Source organism: Convolutriloba macropyga, chromosome 13 (genome assembly GCF_964194025.1).
Source record: "Convolutriloba macropyga chromosome 13, txConMacr16.3, whole genome shotgun sequence".
Lineage (NCBI taxonomy): Eukaryota > Metazoa > Xenacoelomorpha > Acoela > Convolutidae > Convolutriloba > Convolutriloba macropyga.
This window is the reverse complement of record NC_134480.1, coordinates 28,376,894-28,393,233: the sequence shown is the minus strand read 5'-3', so window position 1 is coordinate 28,393,233 and position 16,340 is coordinate 28,376,894. Positions and strand designations below refer to the sequence as shown.

The window sequence follows — 16,340 nt, the reverse complement described above, 5'->3', positions numbered from 1 at the left end:
AACCTCCCAGCTTTGAATACACACATACATAAGAACATACTCATTCCCAGTTTTTCCCTGTTGCAGCCATGACCAGTTCCTGCTTTCAGAACAATTTAATGAAAAATAGGCTGAATTCTGGTTATTGAAGAATTTTTACATTATTAATACTCGATTTCTCCAGAATCGAGTATTTAAATACGCATAGAAATCGTTCCAATTTAGGTACAAAGCTCGGAAGAAATGCAAATAACATAAATTCAAGTAAACCTAATCATAAGACCGATCAAATAAGACATGATTTGGCTATATAATTTTTGGGTTTTTGGATGCATTGGTACTAAATGGTGACTGGCATTGAACTGATTCGTTAACAAAATACCGGCCAAAATGAGCATCAAAAATTGCCATCTAAAAAACCACTTGTGGCTATGATCACCGTAATCTTAGTACGTTTACGATGCTTCTACATTGTTAAATGTTGCTATGTATAGCGTGTCCCATAAAGTTGAAATAAGCGAACGTTTCAAAAGCAGCCACAGAACAGATTTTAAAGGTCAAAGTTCAATTTTAAAACGTGTAGAAAAAATTGATGAATAGAAGCTTAATGGAGAAAACGTTGACATTAAAAATACCAATTTGATGCTCAATTGCCTGTTTTTGACGTTTTCGAACGTTTGCTTATTTCAACTTTATGGGACAGACTATACGTACTATACTTAATACGTTGATTTTTGGCGATAATACGTTACTTGAGTTGAAGTTATAGAAACGAAAGAGTGTTTTCACCTGTATTATGTTGCCACTCTGGGCATAGATTGTGTTCGATGACTCCAATCCATGGATTTACGCTACAGCTGTTCCAGTTATTGACCCTTCTCTCAGTTCTTACATTCTGCAGCATTAATCATTTATCAGATGAATTAAAATAGCTCCTCTACTCTGCATCAGTTAACGTTCCAGTCAAGAGGTTGCGACTCCAAAGATGGCCAGAAACAGTCGGACAGTGATTTTTTCCAACAAAAACACTATCGGGGTCAAATGCGACTCGAGTGTTTCATCTGGTCGAGAAGAATCAGCGTTTTTTTTGGATTGTCTGACACTAAGCAGTTTGTTTTTGGACACTGGACAACAGTTACCACAGGTGATCCCATTGATTGCAGTGAGGTTGTTGATGTTTCTGGAGAATCCGTCTAACACATTCGACACAGATGAGATGTAGAGTGAAACCCAATCTCATCACTTTTATAAAACTTAGGAAAATTTTGGCAAAAAAACTGTCAGATAGATCCAAATTCAATTTTCTAACCAATTTTGAAGTAAATTTCTTCATTTTCAGACGGCAAGAACCCCAACCAAAGATTTTTTTTGACTTAGCATGGACACTGAATCCAAACAATTAATTGAATAATATTGTTGATTTTGTGGTAATCTGTTACATTAGCACCATATAATTTTTTGGACGCAAAACAATTTTCTGTCGAATTGTCCAGATTTCGGTAAAAAATTGATTAAGTCGGTTATAATATCAAAATAGCCTCTTATATAGGAAAAATGAGATAACATTGTGATAAATTGTGCAATTTTGAAAAATTTTGGTCAATTTCGATGCAATTCTGGAAAAAATTAGAAAATCAGTACTGAATATTGACCAATCGTACTTTCAGGCATAAAACCGTCCAGTTTAATGGATTACCGTTTCGTATTCAGGAATTTGCAATATTTGACCAAAAATAGAGACAGAAATGCACAAAAGCTCAAAATTTTGACAAGTTTTGAGAAGACACGTTGATTAAGTGAACCTCAAAACACAAAAAAATTCTGAATAAAAAACCACCTCCGGCCTACAAAAAAAATCATCATGCCATATATATTTTTTTCTCGTTTCAATACCCTGCAGTCGGTTATTTTTTCAAACTTCTGTGTTCCGTTTTTTTTCAATAACGTCGCTCTCCCAAAATTTCTTTTTTCAATTTTGTATCCGATCGTTTTGATTTTTTTGCGTTCAATGTCGTGTTTTCCGCTTCATTTATTCCTTCGACGAAGTATGTTGTCACATATGATGAAGTATGTGTTTTTGTTGTAGAATCTTCATTAAACTAGTATGCTTGTTGGTTGCTTTGGTCTTGTTGCTTTCTAGGGTGTGACTTAAGTTTGTTCTAGAGTTAAGGCTATTTGGTTCCTGGACTTATCCAACTTACTAATTTACTAGCACCCCTGATGTAGTATATTGATTTTTGCTGCTGTATGTTTGCGTGTACCTGTATGATTGTTAGTTGGTTTGCGTTTTTGTCTTCTAGAATGTGACTTAAGTTTGTTCTGGAGTTACCGCTAGACCAATTCGTCACCTTTCCAGCTTTCATAGCCTTCGGAAACACTGCAAGTTATTTAACTTTTGCTGTAGTTTGTTGATTATTGTTTGTATGCTGATCGGTTGTTTAGGTTTGAATGTGGTAAGGGTGTGACTTAAGTTTATTCTGGAGTTAGGGCTAGTTTGTTTGGTTGAGTTTGTTGCTGTGTTCTGTTAGCATAGTTCTTACCCAGTTCCCCGCTCGTGGCTTGCTCTTTTCCCGCCCATTCTTTACCGTCTTCCCGTTTCGTTGCGGGCTACTAGCTCGACGTTTTTGTTCAGTCCGTCCGTTTTCCCGCCGCGTCGTGCGCCCGTCCCCCGACATTTTTTTCGTCGGTTTCGTTTCCCGTTTCGTCGTGCATCTTTCGATCAGTGTTTCCGTTCCTTGCCCTTGTGTTGCCCGTTTCCTACCCACGTTTTTGCCCTGTCCATCCCGTTTCCGTTTCGTTGTGCGCCGTTCACCCGTCCTTTACGCCCCGTCCGTTTTGTCTCCCGTTTCGTTGTACTTCATCCACCCGGCCCTCTTTCGCGGGTTGCCTGTCTTTCTGTTTATTTTCACGTTGCTTAAAAGCACGTTAGACGCTCCCACTTTTGTTGCTTTATTTCACCGAGTAATTCACTACTCGGTAACTTCTTGCCCGCTCTTCGGCGTCTTGACTATCGAGTCGTCGTCATTTGGGTTTGGTATAACCCTCGTTCCAAGTGTTTATTTTGAAGTTAATTTACAATGAAAAATTAGCCAATTCAAGATCATGGCGGAACAGGAGGAAAAATTAAAAAAGCCTAATAATGCGGGACTTAATCTAGAATCCGAGTTGTGTAACATCCACAAGAACATTAATGATGCCATAGATCGGCAAGACATGAGGGTTAAAGTTGAAAGTTTGCTTTCTAAAATGAAAGATGTTTTCAGTAAACTAGTGCAGGAGAAAGAAGAAGTCTTTGAGTTGGCCAGTAAAACCGAGAACCGAGATTCAATTTTTTCTGTATCTGAGCAATGGTTAGATGACGTAATTTAGAACAATGATAAATTTCTGCTTGCGGCTAGAAGCTGTATTGACTCAGTTGCTGACCGAGACACCGTCTGCGAGGGCGTTAATCCTCGAAGGCAGTCTAAGAGATGTTCACGCCAAACAACGTCATCAATGTCTAGCCAGCGTAAACATGACTTTATTATGGCAAAACTAAAGCACGAAGAGGCTCAAAAACGAGAACTAGCTGCCATGCGCCTCACTAAGCAAAAACACGAAATTGCCATGCGAGAAAAGGAGCTTGAAATACAAATGGAGCAGATGGTACTTCAAGAATTGGAGGAAGACCACCGCCAGCGTGTTGCCGCAGCTAAACTAGATGAGGCTGAATTATTGGATAACCTTTGTATAGTAACCGCTAAAATGAACTAATTTAAATTAAAGTTAGGGGATCAGATATAAGTTAGAAACTTGTTCAGGTTTAGGTAAATTTGTTTCCACCCGGTAATTCAGTGAATACTTCAAGTGAGTTAGACTTTTCTCGTCCTGGTTCAGCAATCGCTGACCATCTCGTTCGAGATACCGCCCTTTGTAATCCTCCAGAAAGCTCAAGTAATGTTGTCGGTAACCTAAATCACCTTGAAATTCTATCTCAGTCAGTACACATGGCCAGGAATTGCAAGTTCTATTGCTCAGCAGGAAGAATTGTATCGGGAATACCTCCAGGCTCAACTGCAGCAACCACTCAGTGACCAAAGGGTCGAGCAGGCACATCCCCTTTAGGTAGTGTTAAGGTGATCCCAGTGAACCAAGTACCAGTCGACGTAAAAAAAATCCCACAGGCCACTTCGGCCTTCTATGCAACCTCCTTAGCCGCCGACACATTTTATGCTACCATTGACCTCCAAATTTTTATACCTCATTTTTCAACAAACCCACAGGTAAATCAGTTCTTGGGTACAAAATACACCAGTGTGCCTGGTCAACTACATCTGTCCATCCCTCATGTTCCACAACAACAGAATCCGGGTCAAAGTAACACTCCAAACGCGACACAACTCCCTAATGCCCACCTTCCCCATAACTTCTCTCCATTTTTGAACTCACACGTAGTAAAGCCGCCCTTAATCTCGTAGCATCATCTACCTAACTCCCAAGTTCCCGTAATACCACCAATTGTAGCACCGCAATTACATACCTTAATTAACCAACATCAGAACACTGTTCGTTCCTCTCCAGACCGCTCGTTACCGTGTCCCGCCGCACCAAAACTTCCTTTTGACCGTAACTTTGACCTAAAATTGGGGCATTTCCCCATAAAAGTAGATCAAGTTACAAATACTGCAGCTATTTACTACAACTTTCAACCAACACTACCCCAAGCACTGCTAACCCTGCTAGCAGCCATGCCATCTCACAATGGACAACACCAATTTTAATAGCAATCACGAAGCAACCTGTAGCAACCAAGTAAACTCATCCTGTACGGCAACTAACGTCGATCCATCTTTTGTCACGCCGATTATTCCTTCTACGAACGATCACAGAGCACCCGCAACGTTGTGTTGGGGTGGCCCACAGCATCACACGCCACCGGCGCCAGCAGCCGAAAACGCAAACCTTTTGGGGCGTTGGCTGACACAATTGCGAGCAGGAGGAATAATCCGCTACCTAAATGGAAATTGTCCCAATACAATGGTAATCCCCTACAGTGGAACGATTGTTATGGTCAAATTAAAAGCGCAATTGACTTTCAAGACTTAACTGATGATGTAAAATTGGCATTCCGTACAACCCTCGTATCTGGTAAAGCTAAAGCAGCAAAAGCTGAGTTCGCCTACTGCGGCGCAATGTACAAAGATGCACTGACAACCTTAGATCGTAAATTTGGCCGACCACGGGCGGTCGTAAGTGCACATATGAACAAACTCAACAGCTTTTCACCATTGAAAATGCACAATAGCGATAATATCCTCAGCTATTCAAGTCCTGTGCATTTCAAGTCTTGTTGGCGTTTGTAAATCGCTCTCATATGATTTGGATTTAAAGAGAGCTGCGCTTCTCAACACTGCCGCAGCGAAGCTATCACCCAATATGAAGGAGTCATGGTAACTCTGCTTCACCGTCAAAAAGCATTGGGTGAAACCTACTCTTCTGGACTTTAATGACTGGTTAATGGAGAAGGGCGAAACGCACGATTTAATAAAGAATACTGCAACTAAAGCGAGGACTGTGGATACGAACAACTCAATAACAAGAACAAAAGCTGCTTCGAAGGCATTTGCTGCAAATACGCAACACAAGAGTAACGTTAAGCCGCAACAGAGTTCTCCGTTGACATCAATCCCTCGTTGCATTGGGCAGCCACCGGCTGTGGGAATGCCGTGTCTTTAAAGAAAAGACCGTCACGCAGAGATCCGAGGTCGTGACTGAGGCAAAGCTCTATTTCTTTTGTTTGCGTGATAAATACATGTTCAGTCGGTACAAAAAGTCCCCGTAAATGTATAACAGATGGTTGCAATAGTTCCCATAACACCCTACTTCACAGCGCTGAGAGGGTTTTTCCTGCTAAACCCTCAACAAACAACAACATCAAAACTTCAATGTCAAACGCAAGTAATAGTAGGCCATCTATAGCCAACATCAACCAAGGTAAAGAACCACTTTGTCTTCCATGACAGATTTCAAAGTCCTCCTTCAGGTTACGGAACTGAATTTCAGTAATTCTTCTGGTACCAATAGTACAGCGTTGGTTTTATGCGATACCGCCTGCAGTAATTCTTGGATGTCAGATAGTCTCGCAGCTCCACTCGGTTTGCAGTGTACCGCATTGAAACTGACCGTCAAGTGTATAAACACGGAAGAACTTATCGACACAAAAGTGGTTCAATTGACTGTCACACCTCATAAAGATCGCGACTTCGAAGCATTCACTGTACGTCCCTATGTGAGGGAAACAATAAGTGTAGGTTCCGACATCATTGACGATAAATTCATGCAAGAAACTTAACCATATCTGGCCGTCCTAGATCCAGTAAAATATAGCTATGGAAACATTGAGATGATACTTGCAGAGGACGTATACCATGCCTTCCGTACGATAGAGTACTTTGCAGCCGACGAAAAGTGCTCCCCGTTTGCTGTTCGATTGCCCATAGGTTGGGTTTTAAGCGGTCCACTTTCGTCAAATCCAAGTTTAAGGATTTGTACGTCGCGTAGAAGCAGGTTGACCCACGATCCCCAGCGGACGCTCACGTGCATGAAGTGCTTGACACAAAAACATTTCATAATGGCCAAAGATGCGATGTCGGTATGTTAGAGGCTGATGACAACATCCAGCTCCTGAATAACTACTTTTCGTCACTGGTACAGCTCCTGTCTATCAGAAAGCGGCTCCCGAGTGATACAACATTGAAAGAAAATTACGCTAAGACTATCAGTGAAGACCTAAAAAAAGGTTACCTAAATCAAATTCTTGATGCTCACATTGTCGAACAGCTGTCGGATAAAGAGTGGTACCTACCAGATCATCCCGTGATCAACCCGAACAAACCGGAGAAAGTGCGCAGGGTACTAAATGGTGCAACAAAGTTCCACCGTACTTCTTTGAATAAAATATTGCTCACTGACCCAGACCTGCTCCAACACCTAATCCATGTGCTACTTAGGTTCTGTCAACATCAGTTTGCCGTGTCCCCAGACATCGAGGGTATGTTCCTCCAAGTGGGTGTCCCTGACTGTGACCAACCATCACTGCGTTTTTCGTGGCGGGAGAACCCACAATAAATGTTGTAGTGTATCAATGCACACGCCACATATTCAGGGCTAAAGACTCACCCACGTGCGCTAACAATGCAATGCTACGCACGGCCCGAGACAACATAGGTCAGTACCTCGAAGCAACCAATGCCGTCCTAGAAAACTTTTACATGGATGATTACTTGGATTCGGTGGAGTCGCCTGAGAGGGCTCTCAAAAGATCGAAGGAGTTAGTGCATCTTCTCCATTTAGGTGGGTTCAAGCTTACTATGTTTGTGAACAATTTACCATATCTTGCTGATCGAATTGATGGGTCACCTCAGTCCACCGAACCAAAAGTCATGGCCTCATCTAAGGAGGATTCATCGCATGTGCTTGGGTTGAAATGGGATCACAACAATGATACTATTGTTGTCAGTCAGGGTACCTCCAGTACAGTAACTACGTTTTCAACACAACGCTTGTTATTGAGCCTGGCGTCTAAAGTATTTGATCCTATCGGCCTAGTGGCATCATTTACCGTTGATGCCCGATTGTTACTAAAGGACATTTGGCGTGTCAGCGGACAGCATTGAGATGAAAAATTACCGAAAAACACTGTTGAAAGGTTCCTCGAATGGAAAGTAGAACTATCCAAGCTTGCCGAAATTACTATACCAAGGAACTACTTTTCAAAAAACTTTGAACAACTGGTACTACAAGTGTTTGGCGATAGCTTTTAAGAGGTCTTCAGCGCTGTTGCAGTTCTCCGGGCTCAAGTAAACACTTTTAGTGGACCAAAAACATAGCTTGCATTCGTCTTGGGTAGAGCTCGCGTAGCACCTATGAACGTGATGACAATTCCAAAACTAGAGCTGCAAGCTGCCCTACTTGCCGTTCGTTTGAAACAAGACATCTTTCGAGCCCTTACTGTACATTTTAACAAAGTCTCTATGTGGACCAATAGCACTACTGGCTTGCAGTGGCTTAACTTAGCAAACAAGCAGCCAATATTTTTTGCCATCCGTGTATGCGAGATTTTAAAACACACTAGCGTTGACAAATGGAACCACATTGCCTCAAGCGATAATCCGGCAGATTCTACTTCTCGTGGTATGTCCGCTGAGGTTGTGCAATAAAATAGCTGGGTGAGGGGTCCAGACTTCTTAAGAACCACGGAATTCCCGTTCAGTCCAAGCACCGAAGTCGTTAAAAGCATCACAATTGGTATAGTAACTAAGGGAATTGTTGATATCAATACATCATTAGCCGCATCCGTAACCAAGTCAACTAAGGAACCACCCCCGCAACTAATACCCTTCGATAAGTACAGTTTTTATCAAAAGTTGCTACGGATAACAGCGTACGCACTCCGCCTGCTACCTTCTCACGCACGTTACCGTAATAGCAATGGTAGCATCATGGACCCCTCGGAGCTTGACAAAACCGAGCGTCATCTTCAGTACCTTGTGCAAGGGGAATCAATTAATGCGGAGAAAACAGATCTCCTCGAAAACAAATCCGTTATACGGAGTAGTCGTATTGCTCCGTTTTTTCCCTTAATCGGGCCAAATCGTCTAATCCGATCGGCCTGTCGCATCAAACTGTTGGTCGAAGTTGACTTTGATTTAAAACATCCTATCGTTCTCGACGCACGATATGCATTTGTAAAATTTTTTCTTAGGCACAATCACGTTAATTATCACCATCAAGGTAGTGACTACCGGCGGGCTAAAGTACAAGAACGTTATTTCATCCTAAAATTACGATCCTCACTGCGTCCAATTAAATCCAACTGCGTCACGTGCAGAATGTTCCGCGCTGCCACTATTCAACCAATCATGGCTGACCAACCAGTAGAAAGACTCGCTTACCAGTCTCCTCCCTTCACGAACTCAGGATTGACTACTTCAGCCCATTTTACGATACTGTACTTTCGACTACCGAGAAGAGGTGGGGTTTCCTCTTCACATGCTTAACTACTCGTGCCGTTCATGTTGAAATCGTTCCATCCATGGACGCCAGTTGATCTGTAATGGGAGTGGAGCGGTTCGCCTCCCGTCGAGATACACCTGCCATTATTTGGTCAGACAATAGCACTAACTTTGTTGGCGCGGGAAAAGAACTACGCGAGAATATCGAAAAGTGGAATACTATCAATATTGCAGTGGAACTTGCTCACAAAGGCATTAAGTGGAGGTTCAATACGCTCTGTGCGCCACACCAAGGTGGCATTTGGGAGAGGCTGGTTCGTAGTTTTAAACGATTACTTTACACCATCCTCGCTACTCGTCGCCTCACTGACGAGGTTTTGAACACTAATTTTTTTCTCGTCAAATATGCATTTATCTCACGCCGTTAACGCCCGTAAGGGCCGATCTGTCCGACCTAGGCGCAATAACACCTAATCAGTTCCTAATCGGTAGCCAAGCAACAGCAGTTCCGTCAACCGTTGGCGTAGACGAATTTGATCATCGTAAATGATACGCCCGCGCACAGTCGTATGCCAACACTATTTAGTCACGTTGGATCAAAGAGGCAAAGAGTACGTACTGGCGCCGAGCCGACGTTCCAAGTGGTAGACGCCTGCCGAGCAACACCTCAAGACCAATGATTTGGTTTGGGTAGTTGAAGAGACCAACTCATGGGATTACTACCCCACTGCTCAGTTCACTGAACTCTGCTACGGCTCCGACAGCGTCGCGCGCTCCACTGTCCTGCGCACGTCTGCTGGATCTCTCGTACGCCCGCCTGTGAAAATAAAACCGTTTCTCTAGACATCTTTCTCTGGGCCGGAGGACGTTACCGAGTAATGTGAATAATATAACAAAATGCGTCTTTTTCATTAGCCAATAAGAATCGAGTATTTAAATACACATAGAAATCTTTCCAGTTTACGTACAGAGCTCGGAAAAAGTGCAAATAACATAAATTCAAGTAAACCTAATCATAAGACCAATAAAAAAAGACATGATTCGGCAATGTAATTGTTGGGATTTTGGATTCGTTGGTACTAAATGGTGTCTGCAATTGAACTGATTCGTTAGCAGACAAAAATTCCGGCCAAATGAGCATCAAAAATTGCCATCTACAGAAACCACTTGTTGCTTTGATCGCTGTAATCTTAATACGTTTACGATACTTCTACGTTGTTAAATGTTGCTTTGTACGTACTATACTTAATACGTTGATTTTCGCGATAATACGGTACTTGAGTTGAAGTTATAAAAACGATAGCGTGTTTTCACCTGAACTAAAAGTACTTTTCCTGGATCTTTTCAAAAATTGCCCCCCCCCCTTTTGCAAAAGGGGGCTCTTCTTGTACAGAATTTAAGCGATCAATTTATTAACCAATCAGAGACGACTATTAACTTTGCGTGTATACTCATATTGTGTTAAACTGGATAGAACAAAATGCGCCATGCTAGGTTAATTCGCGTAATTGGAATAGAAAGCGAACATAATTTCCGATTGGCGTATCGGTGAGCGCGCTTTACGCGCGTCGCGGCTTTGCCGCGATAACCGACCCGCGGTTCCCGGATTACATCCCACAGCGCGTGAGAGGCATGGCCGTGAACAGCGGTCCGCAATTGCGCCTAAACTGATATTCGGCTATCTAAACTGTAGGCCAACTAATATTGTGGTAAAGTATAGCACAAAAGTGGTGGCGATTCTCTTCTACGTACCAAAGAGGCGATTGTTGAAAAGATCCTTTTTCTTTACTAAAAATTGTTCTGGAGTAAATCTCTATCATTTATTGACAAACAATCAAATTGAAAAATTGAAACACATTTTGTTAATGTATTGCTTTCAAAAGGTACTTTTCGTGCTCGCCGTACGTGTCGTATAAGAGAACCTATATTTGCGAATGTTAGGGGACCAAAACAGTGAGAGTGAACTCACATTACAGGCCTAAAGGCATATTTAAAAACTGAAAACCCATGGTTCATCGAGAGGAATAATAGATATGTCTTTCTGGCAAAATGGGAAATGCCTTTTTTTGCAAATGTCGTTAAATTTCGGCTTCAAACGTCGGGAGATATGTTCTTTGTAAAATTCGGCTCAAATTTAATCAAAGGAAACTCAAGAAACAAGTAACCGGCTACTTCCTATTTGTCGTTTTCCCAAAGATTTTGGCAATTTTAACCTTTTCCTATTTAATACTGCTCTCCTCTTTTTTATCGTGGTACGAATTACTTATTGGTGGGCTAAACTGATATTGGTTCAAAGCAAAGAGTAAAGTAATTGATTCATGGTGACCTCAAAATTATTGTACTTTGTTACTATGTTGTTATACTTCTGCAGAGATTTCGTGCTCTTATTCGTTTCTTCGTTACTATTTTGCACCGAATCTAACTCTCAACTAATTTAGAATCAAACATACCACGGTTTACTTTCTGTGTCAGATTTTAGCTTACGATCACACAAACTTACTCTGTTAAACTTTATAACAGTAATTAGAAATCTAGTTAAGCGGCATAATAAACTTTCTAGTTAATAAACTGCAGTTATGACTAAGGACGTTGATAGCCAATCAATCAAAAGTACTAGTTCAATTGGAAATGAAAGCAACGACGGGGTTTTAGACCAACCCGAAAACTTCGAAATTCGGCGCAGATCATTTTCGAACTTGGAAACCGGTGTGATTTCATACAGCGAAAGCGAAACTCTTAAAGCCGAAATTGAAGAGCTAAAACGTGAACGGGAAGAATTGAGAAGTGAAGTTGAGCTTTTATTTCACAGAAAAAGACGTGAAAATGAAAAATATGGCGGCACTTACGGCAGAATTTATTCATACGTTCCAAAAACAGCTGCATTTAGAAATCTGTTGACCTTTATTCAGATTAAACTCAGCGATGCTTCATTTTACTTCGAAAAGGTAAATAATTTTTGCCCAAAATTTGGTGAACCCCGTCATTAAATTTTTAATACATTTCGAAGGGGGCTTTAAAGTTTCTTAGCCTGCGACGTTTTGTAAAATTTGATGGAAAGATCTTGATATTTTATCTTCATAGATCGTATTAGAAAGAGATTCCGTTTTACCAAAAACATTTGAGTTTTCTTTCAGTGATGAGTCAATATAATAGAGATTTGTTTGCAGCAACCTTTAGATTTTATTATAGTCAATCAAATTGGAGATCGCTTCCAATTTTAAATTTTAAACCCTTTATCGTTGATTTTCACATACACTCAATGTTTTCAGGGCAAAAAAAACTATTTCTGACAAACAAATACCAGTCTCAAATAATTTGATCTGGTTCTATCCTTAACAACTAATTTGAACATGTTTGTTTTAGGAAAATGAAGACGACAATCAATCACTGTCATCAGGTAAACTTCCTACTTCTTTATTATTTCTTCTAATTTAAAAAATATGCTTCAATGTTCTTCATTATGCACATTAGTCTAGGCTGGGGCTCGAATACTATGACCCTCCACTTCCTTCTTCTGACATTTGATGTGGAAAAAAAATTGGTTTAAATTTAATAGATGTCCATGCTATGGAAACATACTAAAACTTTATCACTTCGAGCTTGGCTCCACAATCGCCCAAATTTGTATATTTCCGAGAAGCAGGAAATTTGAGTAACAAAAGAAGAGATTTCCAAATTTTACTTCAGCTTTGATATCATTACAACAAAAACTGCTTCTTAAAATTATCCAACGACTCCTTTTAGTGGTATGAAAAGAAAAACAAAAATCGTAACTGCTACTGGGGCAAAAATATCAGGTACATAAATACTTTTCGTTAACCGAAAGCAGCGAAACTGATGAAAAGAAGTTGATTGGGGTCACTAGAACCAATAATACAAGTTTAAACAAAAATCCGTTACTGTTTGTCAAAATTAAATGGTTAAGTTTGTGAGTCCTTAGTTGCTAAATTATATCATTGGAAAATTTACAAAAGAAAGAAACTAAAAAAGTGTACATTTATAGAGAGAAAATAAAATAGACATGAACTATTGACATAAATAATCAGTAAAACTATTTCACATTCTTTGTTTCAGGAAGAAGATTGAAAATTTTCTGAACTCAAAACATTTTGATGGCTCCAATTTTTGTCGCAATTAAGTGTAATTAAATATCAGTCGCAATTGAGCACAAGGATGAACACTGCACCTATCGTAACCTGGGGGTTCTTACTCATGCAACCTAGCGCATAGTAAATGCGTTTTGAGACGCGCTTTGCCGTCATATATAAGTTCCTAATATGCACGTTTTTTTGCGCCCATTAGGCATGCGGTATTGTCAAAAAGGGGGCACAAACGCCATTGTCCAGAAATTTGCTGTCGGAAGAGCGAAGTACAAGTGCAATACGCATAGTTAGCGTAACTGGTGAAAACTATGGCTGTTGAGCGAGTTGGTTCCAGCCCGAGTTGGTCAGAAACAGAAACCTAAACTTCTTTTAAATCTTCTATTTGTGTAAATGATTTTCGTATGGCTTTGCGGGCCTGATAGTTAAGTGTAATTTACCAATTAGAGTCACGAATTGTCTTTTATCTAAAGGTAGATACTAGCTATTTAAAATGTTAGAAAACATTTAGTTGAAGAACAAAAAAGGGATCCCATATCTTCTAAAATATGCTGTCATTAGAAAAATGTTTTAAAATTAATCTGGTAAGGTACCATCTGAAAACGAAAATTTTTATCTGAGCATTTTTAATTGCTCTAATAAATGTTGGGATAAGTAAAATATTTGTAGCAGAATAATTTAACCATGGTAATCACTTTTTAAAATACTTAAAAAACTGTTTGGTATAATATCTCAAGCAGCAGCCCTACTGCCAGCCAGATTTATGACCACAAGTCCCTTAATTTGAAACTTGTTTTTTGGTTTTGGTTTATTTTTTCAACGGATATAACTGAATTGCCTTCCAAGTGAACTGTGTCAAGCGAATTCTTTTGATTGAAAATTATTGGAAATATAGAATTATGTTTTTCAGCAACAAACGGTGTTTAACTTTGAAGCCCGCAAATTTTGTAGCAATTACAGAAGTCTTTTGGTTTTATGCGATTTTTCATCTGACTTTTTCAACTTTCGTCATCAAAAACGGGATAAATAGGTAAAGCGCTGAGGGCGTTGAATTTCTCAGCAGCTCTCTTAGCATCTTACGCCTTACCGGTCTCTAAGTATGCGGTAGTAATTATAAAATGTGGAACCCAGCGCAATTCGCATTCGCTCAATTTTTCGATGTGTTACCACATTTTACAATTACTCTATACCTTTAAAATCGATCGAATAGTTCAATTTTGAGTAATTTATATTTTTTGCTTTTTTCGCTTGTATGGCCCCATTTTCAAATTAATTTATATGGTTTAAAATTTGATTGAAATAGCTCATTTTTTTATTTCGAGTAATTTATGCTCTTCATTTCACTCTTTTTCACTCTTTTTATTTTTATTTTGCAATTATCTCTATTTTTTATTTATTTACTATATTTTAAAAATAAATTGAATAGTTTATTTTTTGAGAAATACATATTTTTACTTTTTTCACTGGTGTATCCACATTTTAAAAATGATTTATGTGGTTTTTGATTTTTATAATTGCTATTTTTTTTATTTTGAGTATTTTATGCTCGTGATTTTCACTTTTCACTCTTTTTATTTTTTATTTCGCAATTATCTCTATTTTTATTTATTTACTATATTTTTAAAATTGATTGAATAGTTCAATTTGAGTAATTTATGTTTTTGCTTTTTTTCGCTGGTATGGCTTCATTTTTAAATTGGATTATATGGTTTTCCATTTTTTATAATTACTCATTTTTATTTCGAGTATTTCATGCTCACATTTTTTTTACTTTTCACTATTTTATTTTTATTTTGCATTTATCTTTATTTTTTATTTATTCATTATATTTTAAAATTCGAAAAATTTAAAAATTTTTTTTGAGGAATTTTAAAATATCGCAAAATATTGAATTTTAACTAATTTTAAAATATCGGCCAAAAAACATAGGATTTTTAATTAATTTAAAAATATTTCTCAAATTGGGGAACCAACATTTATTTTATTTTTTAAAATGAAAAAATTATTTTTTTAAAAATTTTCCCAATAAAAATGACGGATATCTTTTGTGAAACTTGTAACAGAGAGTTAAAACCAATAAATCACGTCAAAACCATTACTCAACTAAAATGCATAAAGATAAAGTGGAAAAAACATCAAAATCAAGATATGGTGAAAAAATTAGATGAATATATCAAGACACTACCCAATGATATTACTACTTTTTTTAATAATTCTGTTATGCAAATAAAATCAATTCTTAATAAAGATGATGGATATAAAGATAACTTTGAAGATATTCTTAATAACATAACTTCTATTGTTCACAATCCAATAAAAATATATTTATCCGAAGAATTAGAATATAAAAAAGGAGAAACAAAATTTATTATAGGACTTACTACTATTCCACAAGTTTATACAGCAGGTATTTATATAAGACATTTGAATGAAATAGAAAAATTACTAAAAGAGGCAGAATTAAGAGAATCTGGTTGGATGATTCAAAGAAGAATATCTCGATCATTACATATTTCGTATTATAATTCAACTGGTGGATCATATATTGAATTACCTTTTAAATCAACATATATTATTAATGTCAAGAATACTGATGATGATATGTGTATAATTTGGTGTATATTGGCATATAAGTTTCCAGTAGCAAAGGATAAACAAAGAATATCTAAATAAATAGATCATCTCAATTCAATTATTATTCCATCCTTTGATTTTCCATATAACTATAATAATATAAAAAAAATTACATAAATTGAATAATGTAGATTTTAATATATTTGAAATAGATGAAGATAAAAGAATTAGATGAGTAATATTTAAATCTCATAATAATTATAAGGGGTGTAACCTTTTATTATATAAAAATCACTATGTACTATGTACTAATATATCCACCATTATTAGAAATTCAAATAGAATGTCATATCCATGTTTAAATTGTCTAACAAGGTACTCATCAGAACAAATATTAGAAAATCATAAATTAATGTGTGAAGAACATAAAGCAACAAATTTTATCTATTCGCATAATGATTACCATAAATTTGATAAATGGAGTTCCCTTTACAATGTATTGTGATATTGAAAGTTTTAACACTGAATCAAAGACTCAAAAACCATCTTGTAATAATCTTGTAATTAAATCAAGTTATCCCGATCTATTGGAAGAACATGAAGTTACTTATATGGGTAAAGATTGTGGTGAACATTTAGCTAACACAATAATAAAATATGAAGATAAATTTAAAAAACTACTGAAAGAAAACAT

At 38.0% G+C, this 16,340-nt stretch overlaps 1 protein-coding gene across 4 annotated transcripts in view; it reads left to right on the top strand.

Annotated features, from left to right (window-relative positions):
- Positions 1–417: 417 nt before the first annotated feature.
- LOC142352144 (uncharacterized) overlaps positions 418–16,340 on the top strand; it is a 32,574-nt gene continuing 16,651 nt past the window's right edge. The window contains exons 1-3 of one of the 4 annotated variants that reach the window (XM_075404535.1): positions 418–428; positions 737–1,123; positions 12,336–12,369. In XM_075404535.1, coding sequence (XP_075260650.1) covers positions 965–1,123; positions 12,336–12,369 — 193 coding nt within the window. In that variant the 5' untranslated portion in view covers positions 418–428; positions 737–964. Of the gene's footprint in view, positions 429–636; positions 1,147–11,126; positions 11,918–12,335; positions 12,370–16,340 lie in introns of those variants that run through there. The other 3 variants (XM_075404532.1, XM_075404531.1, XM_075404534.1) reach the window with 3 other exon arrangements.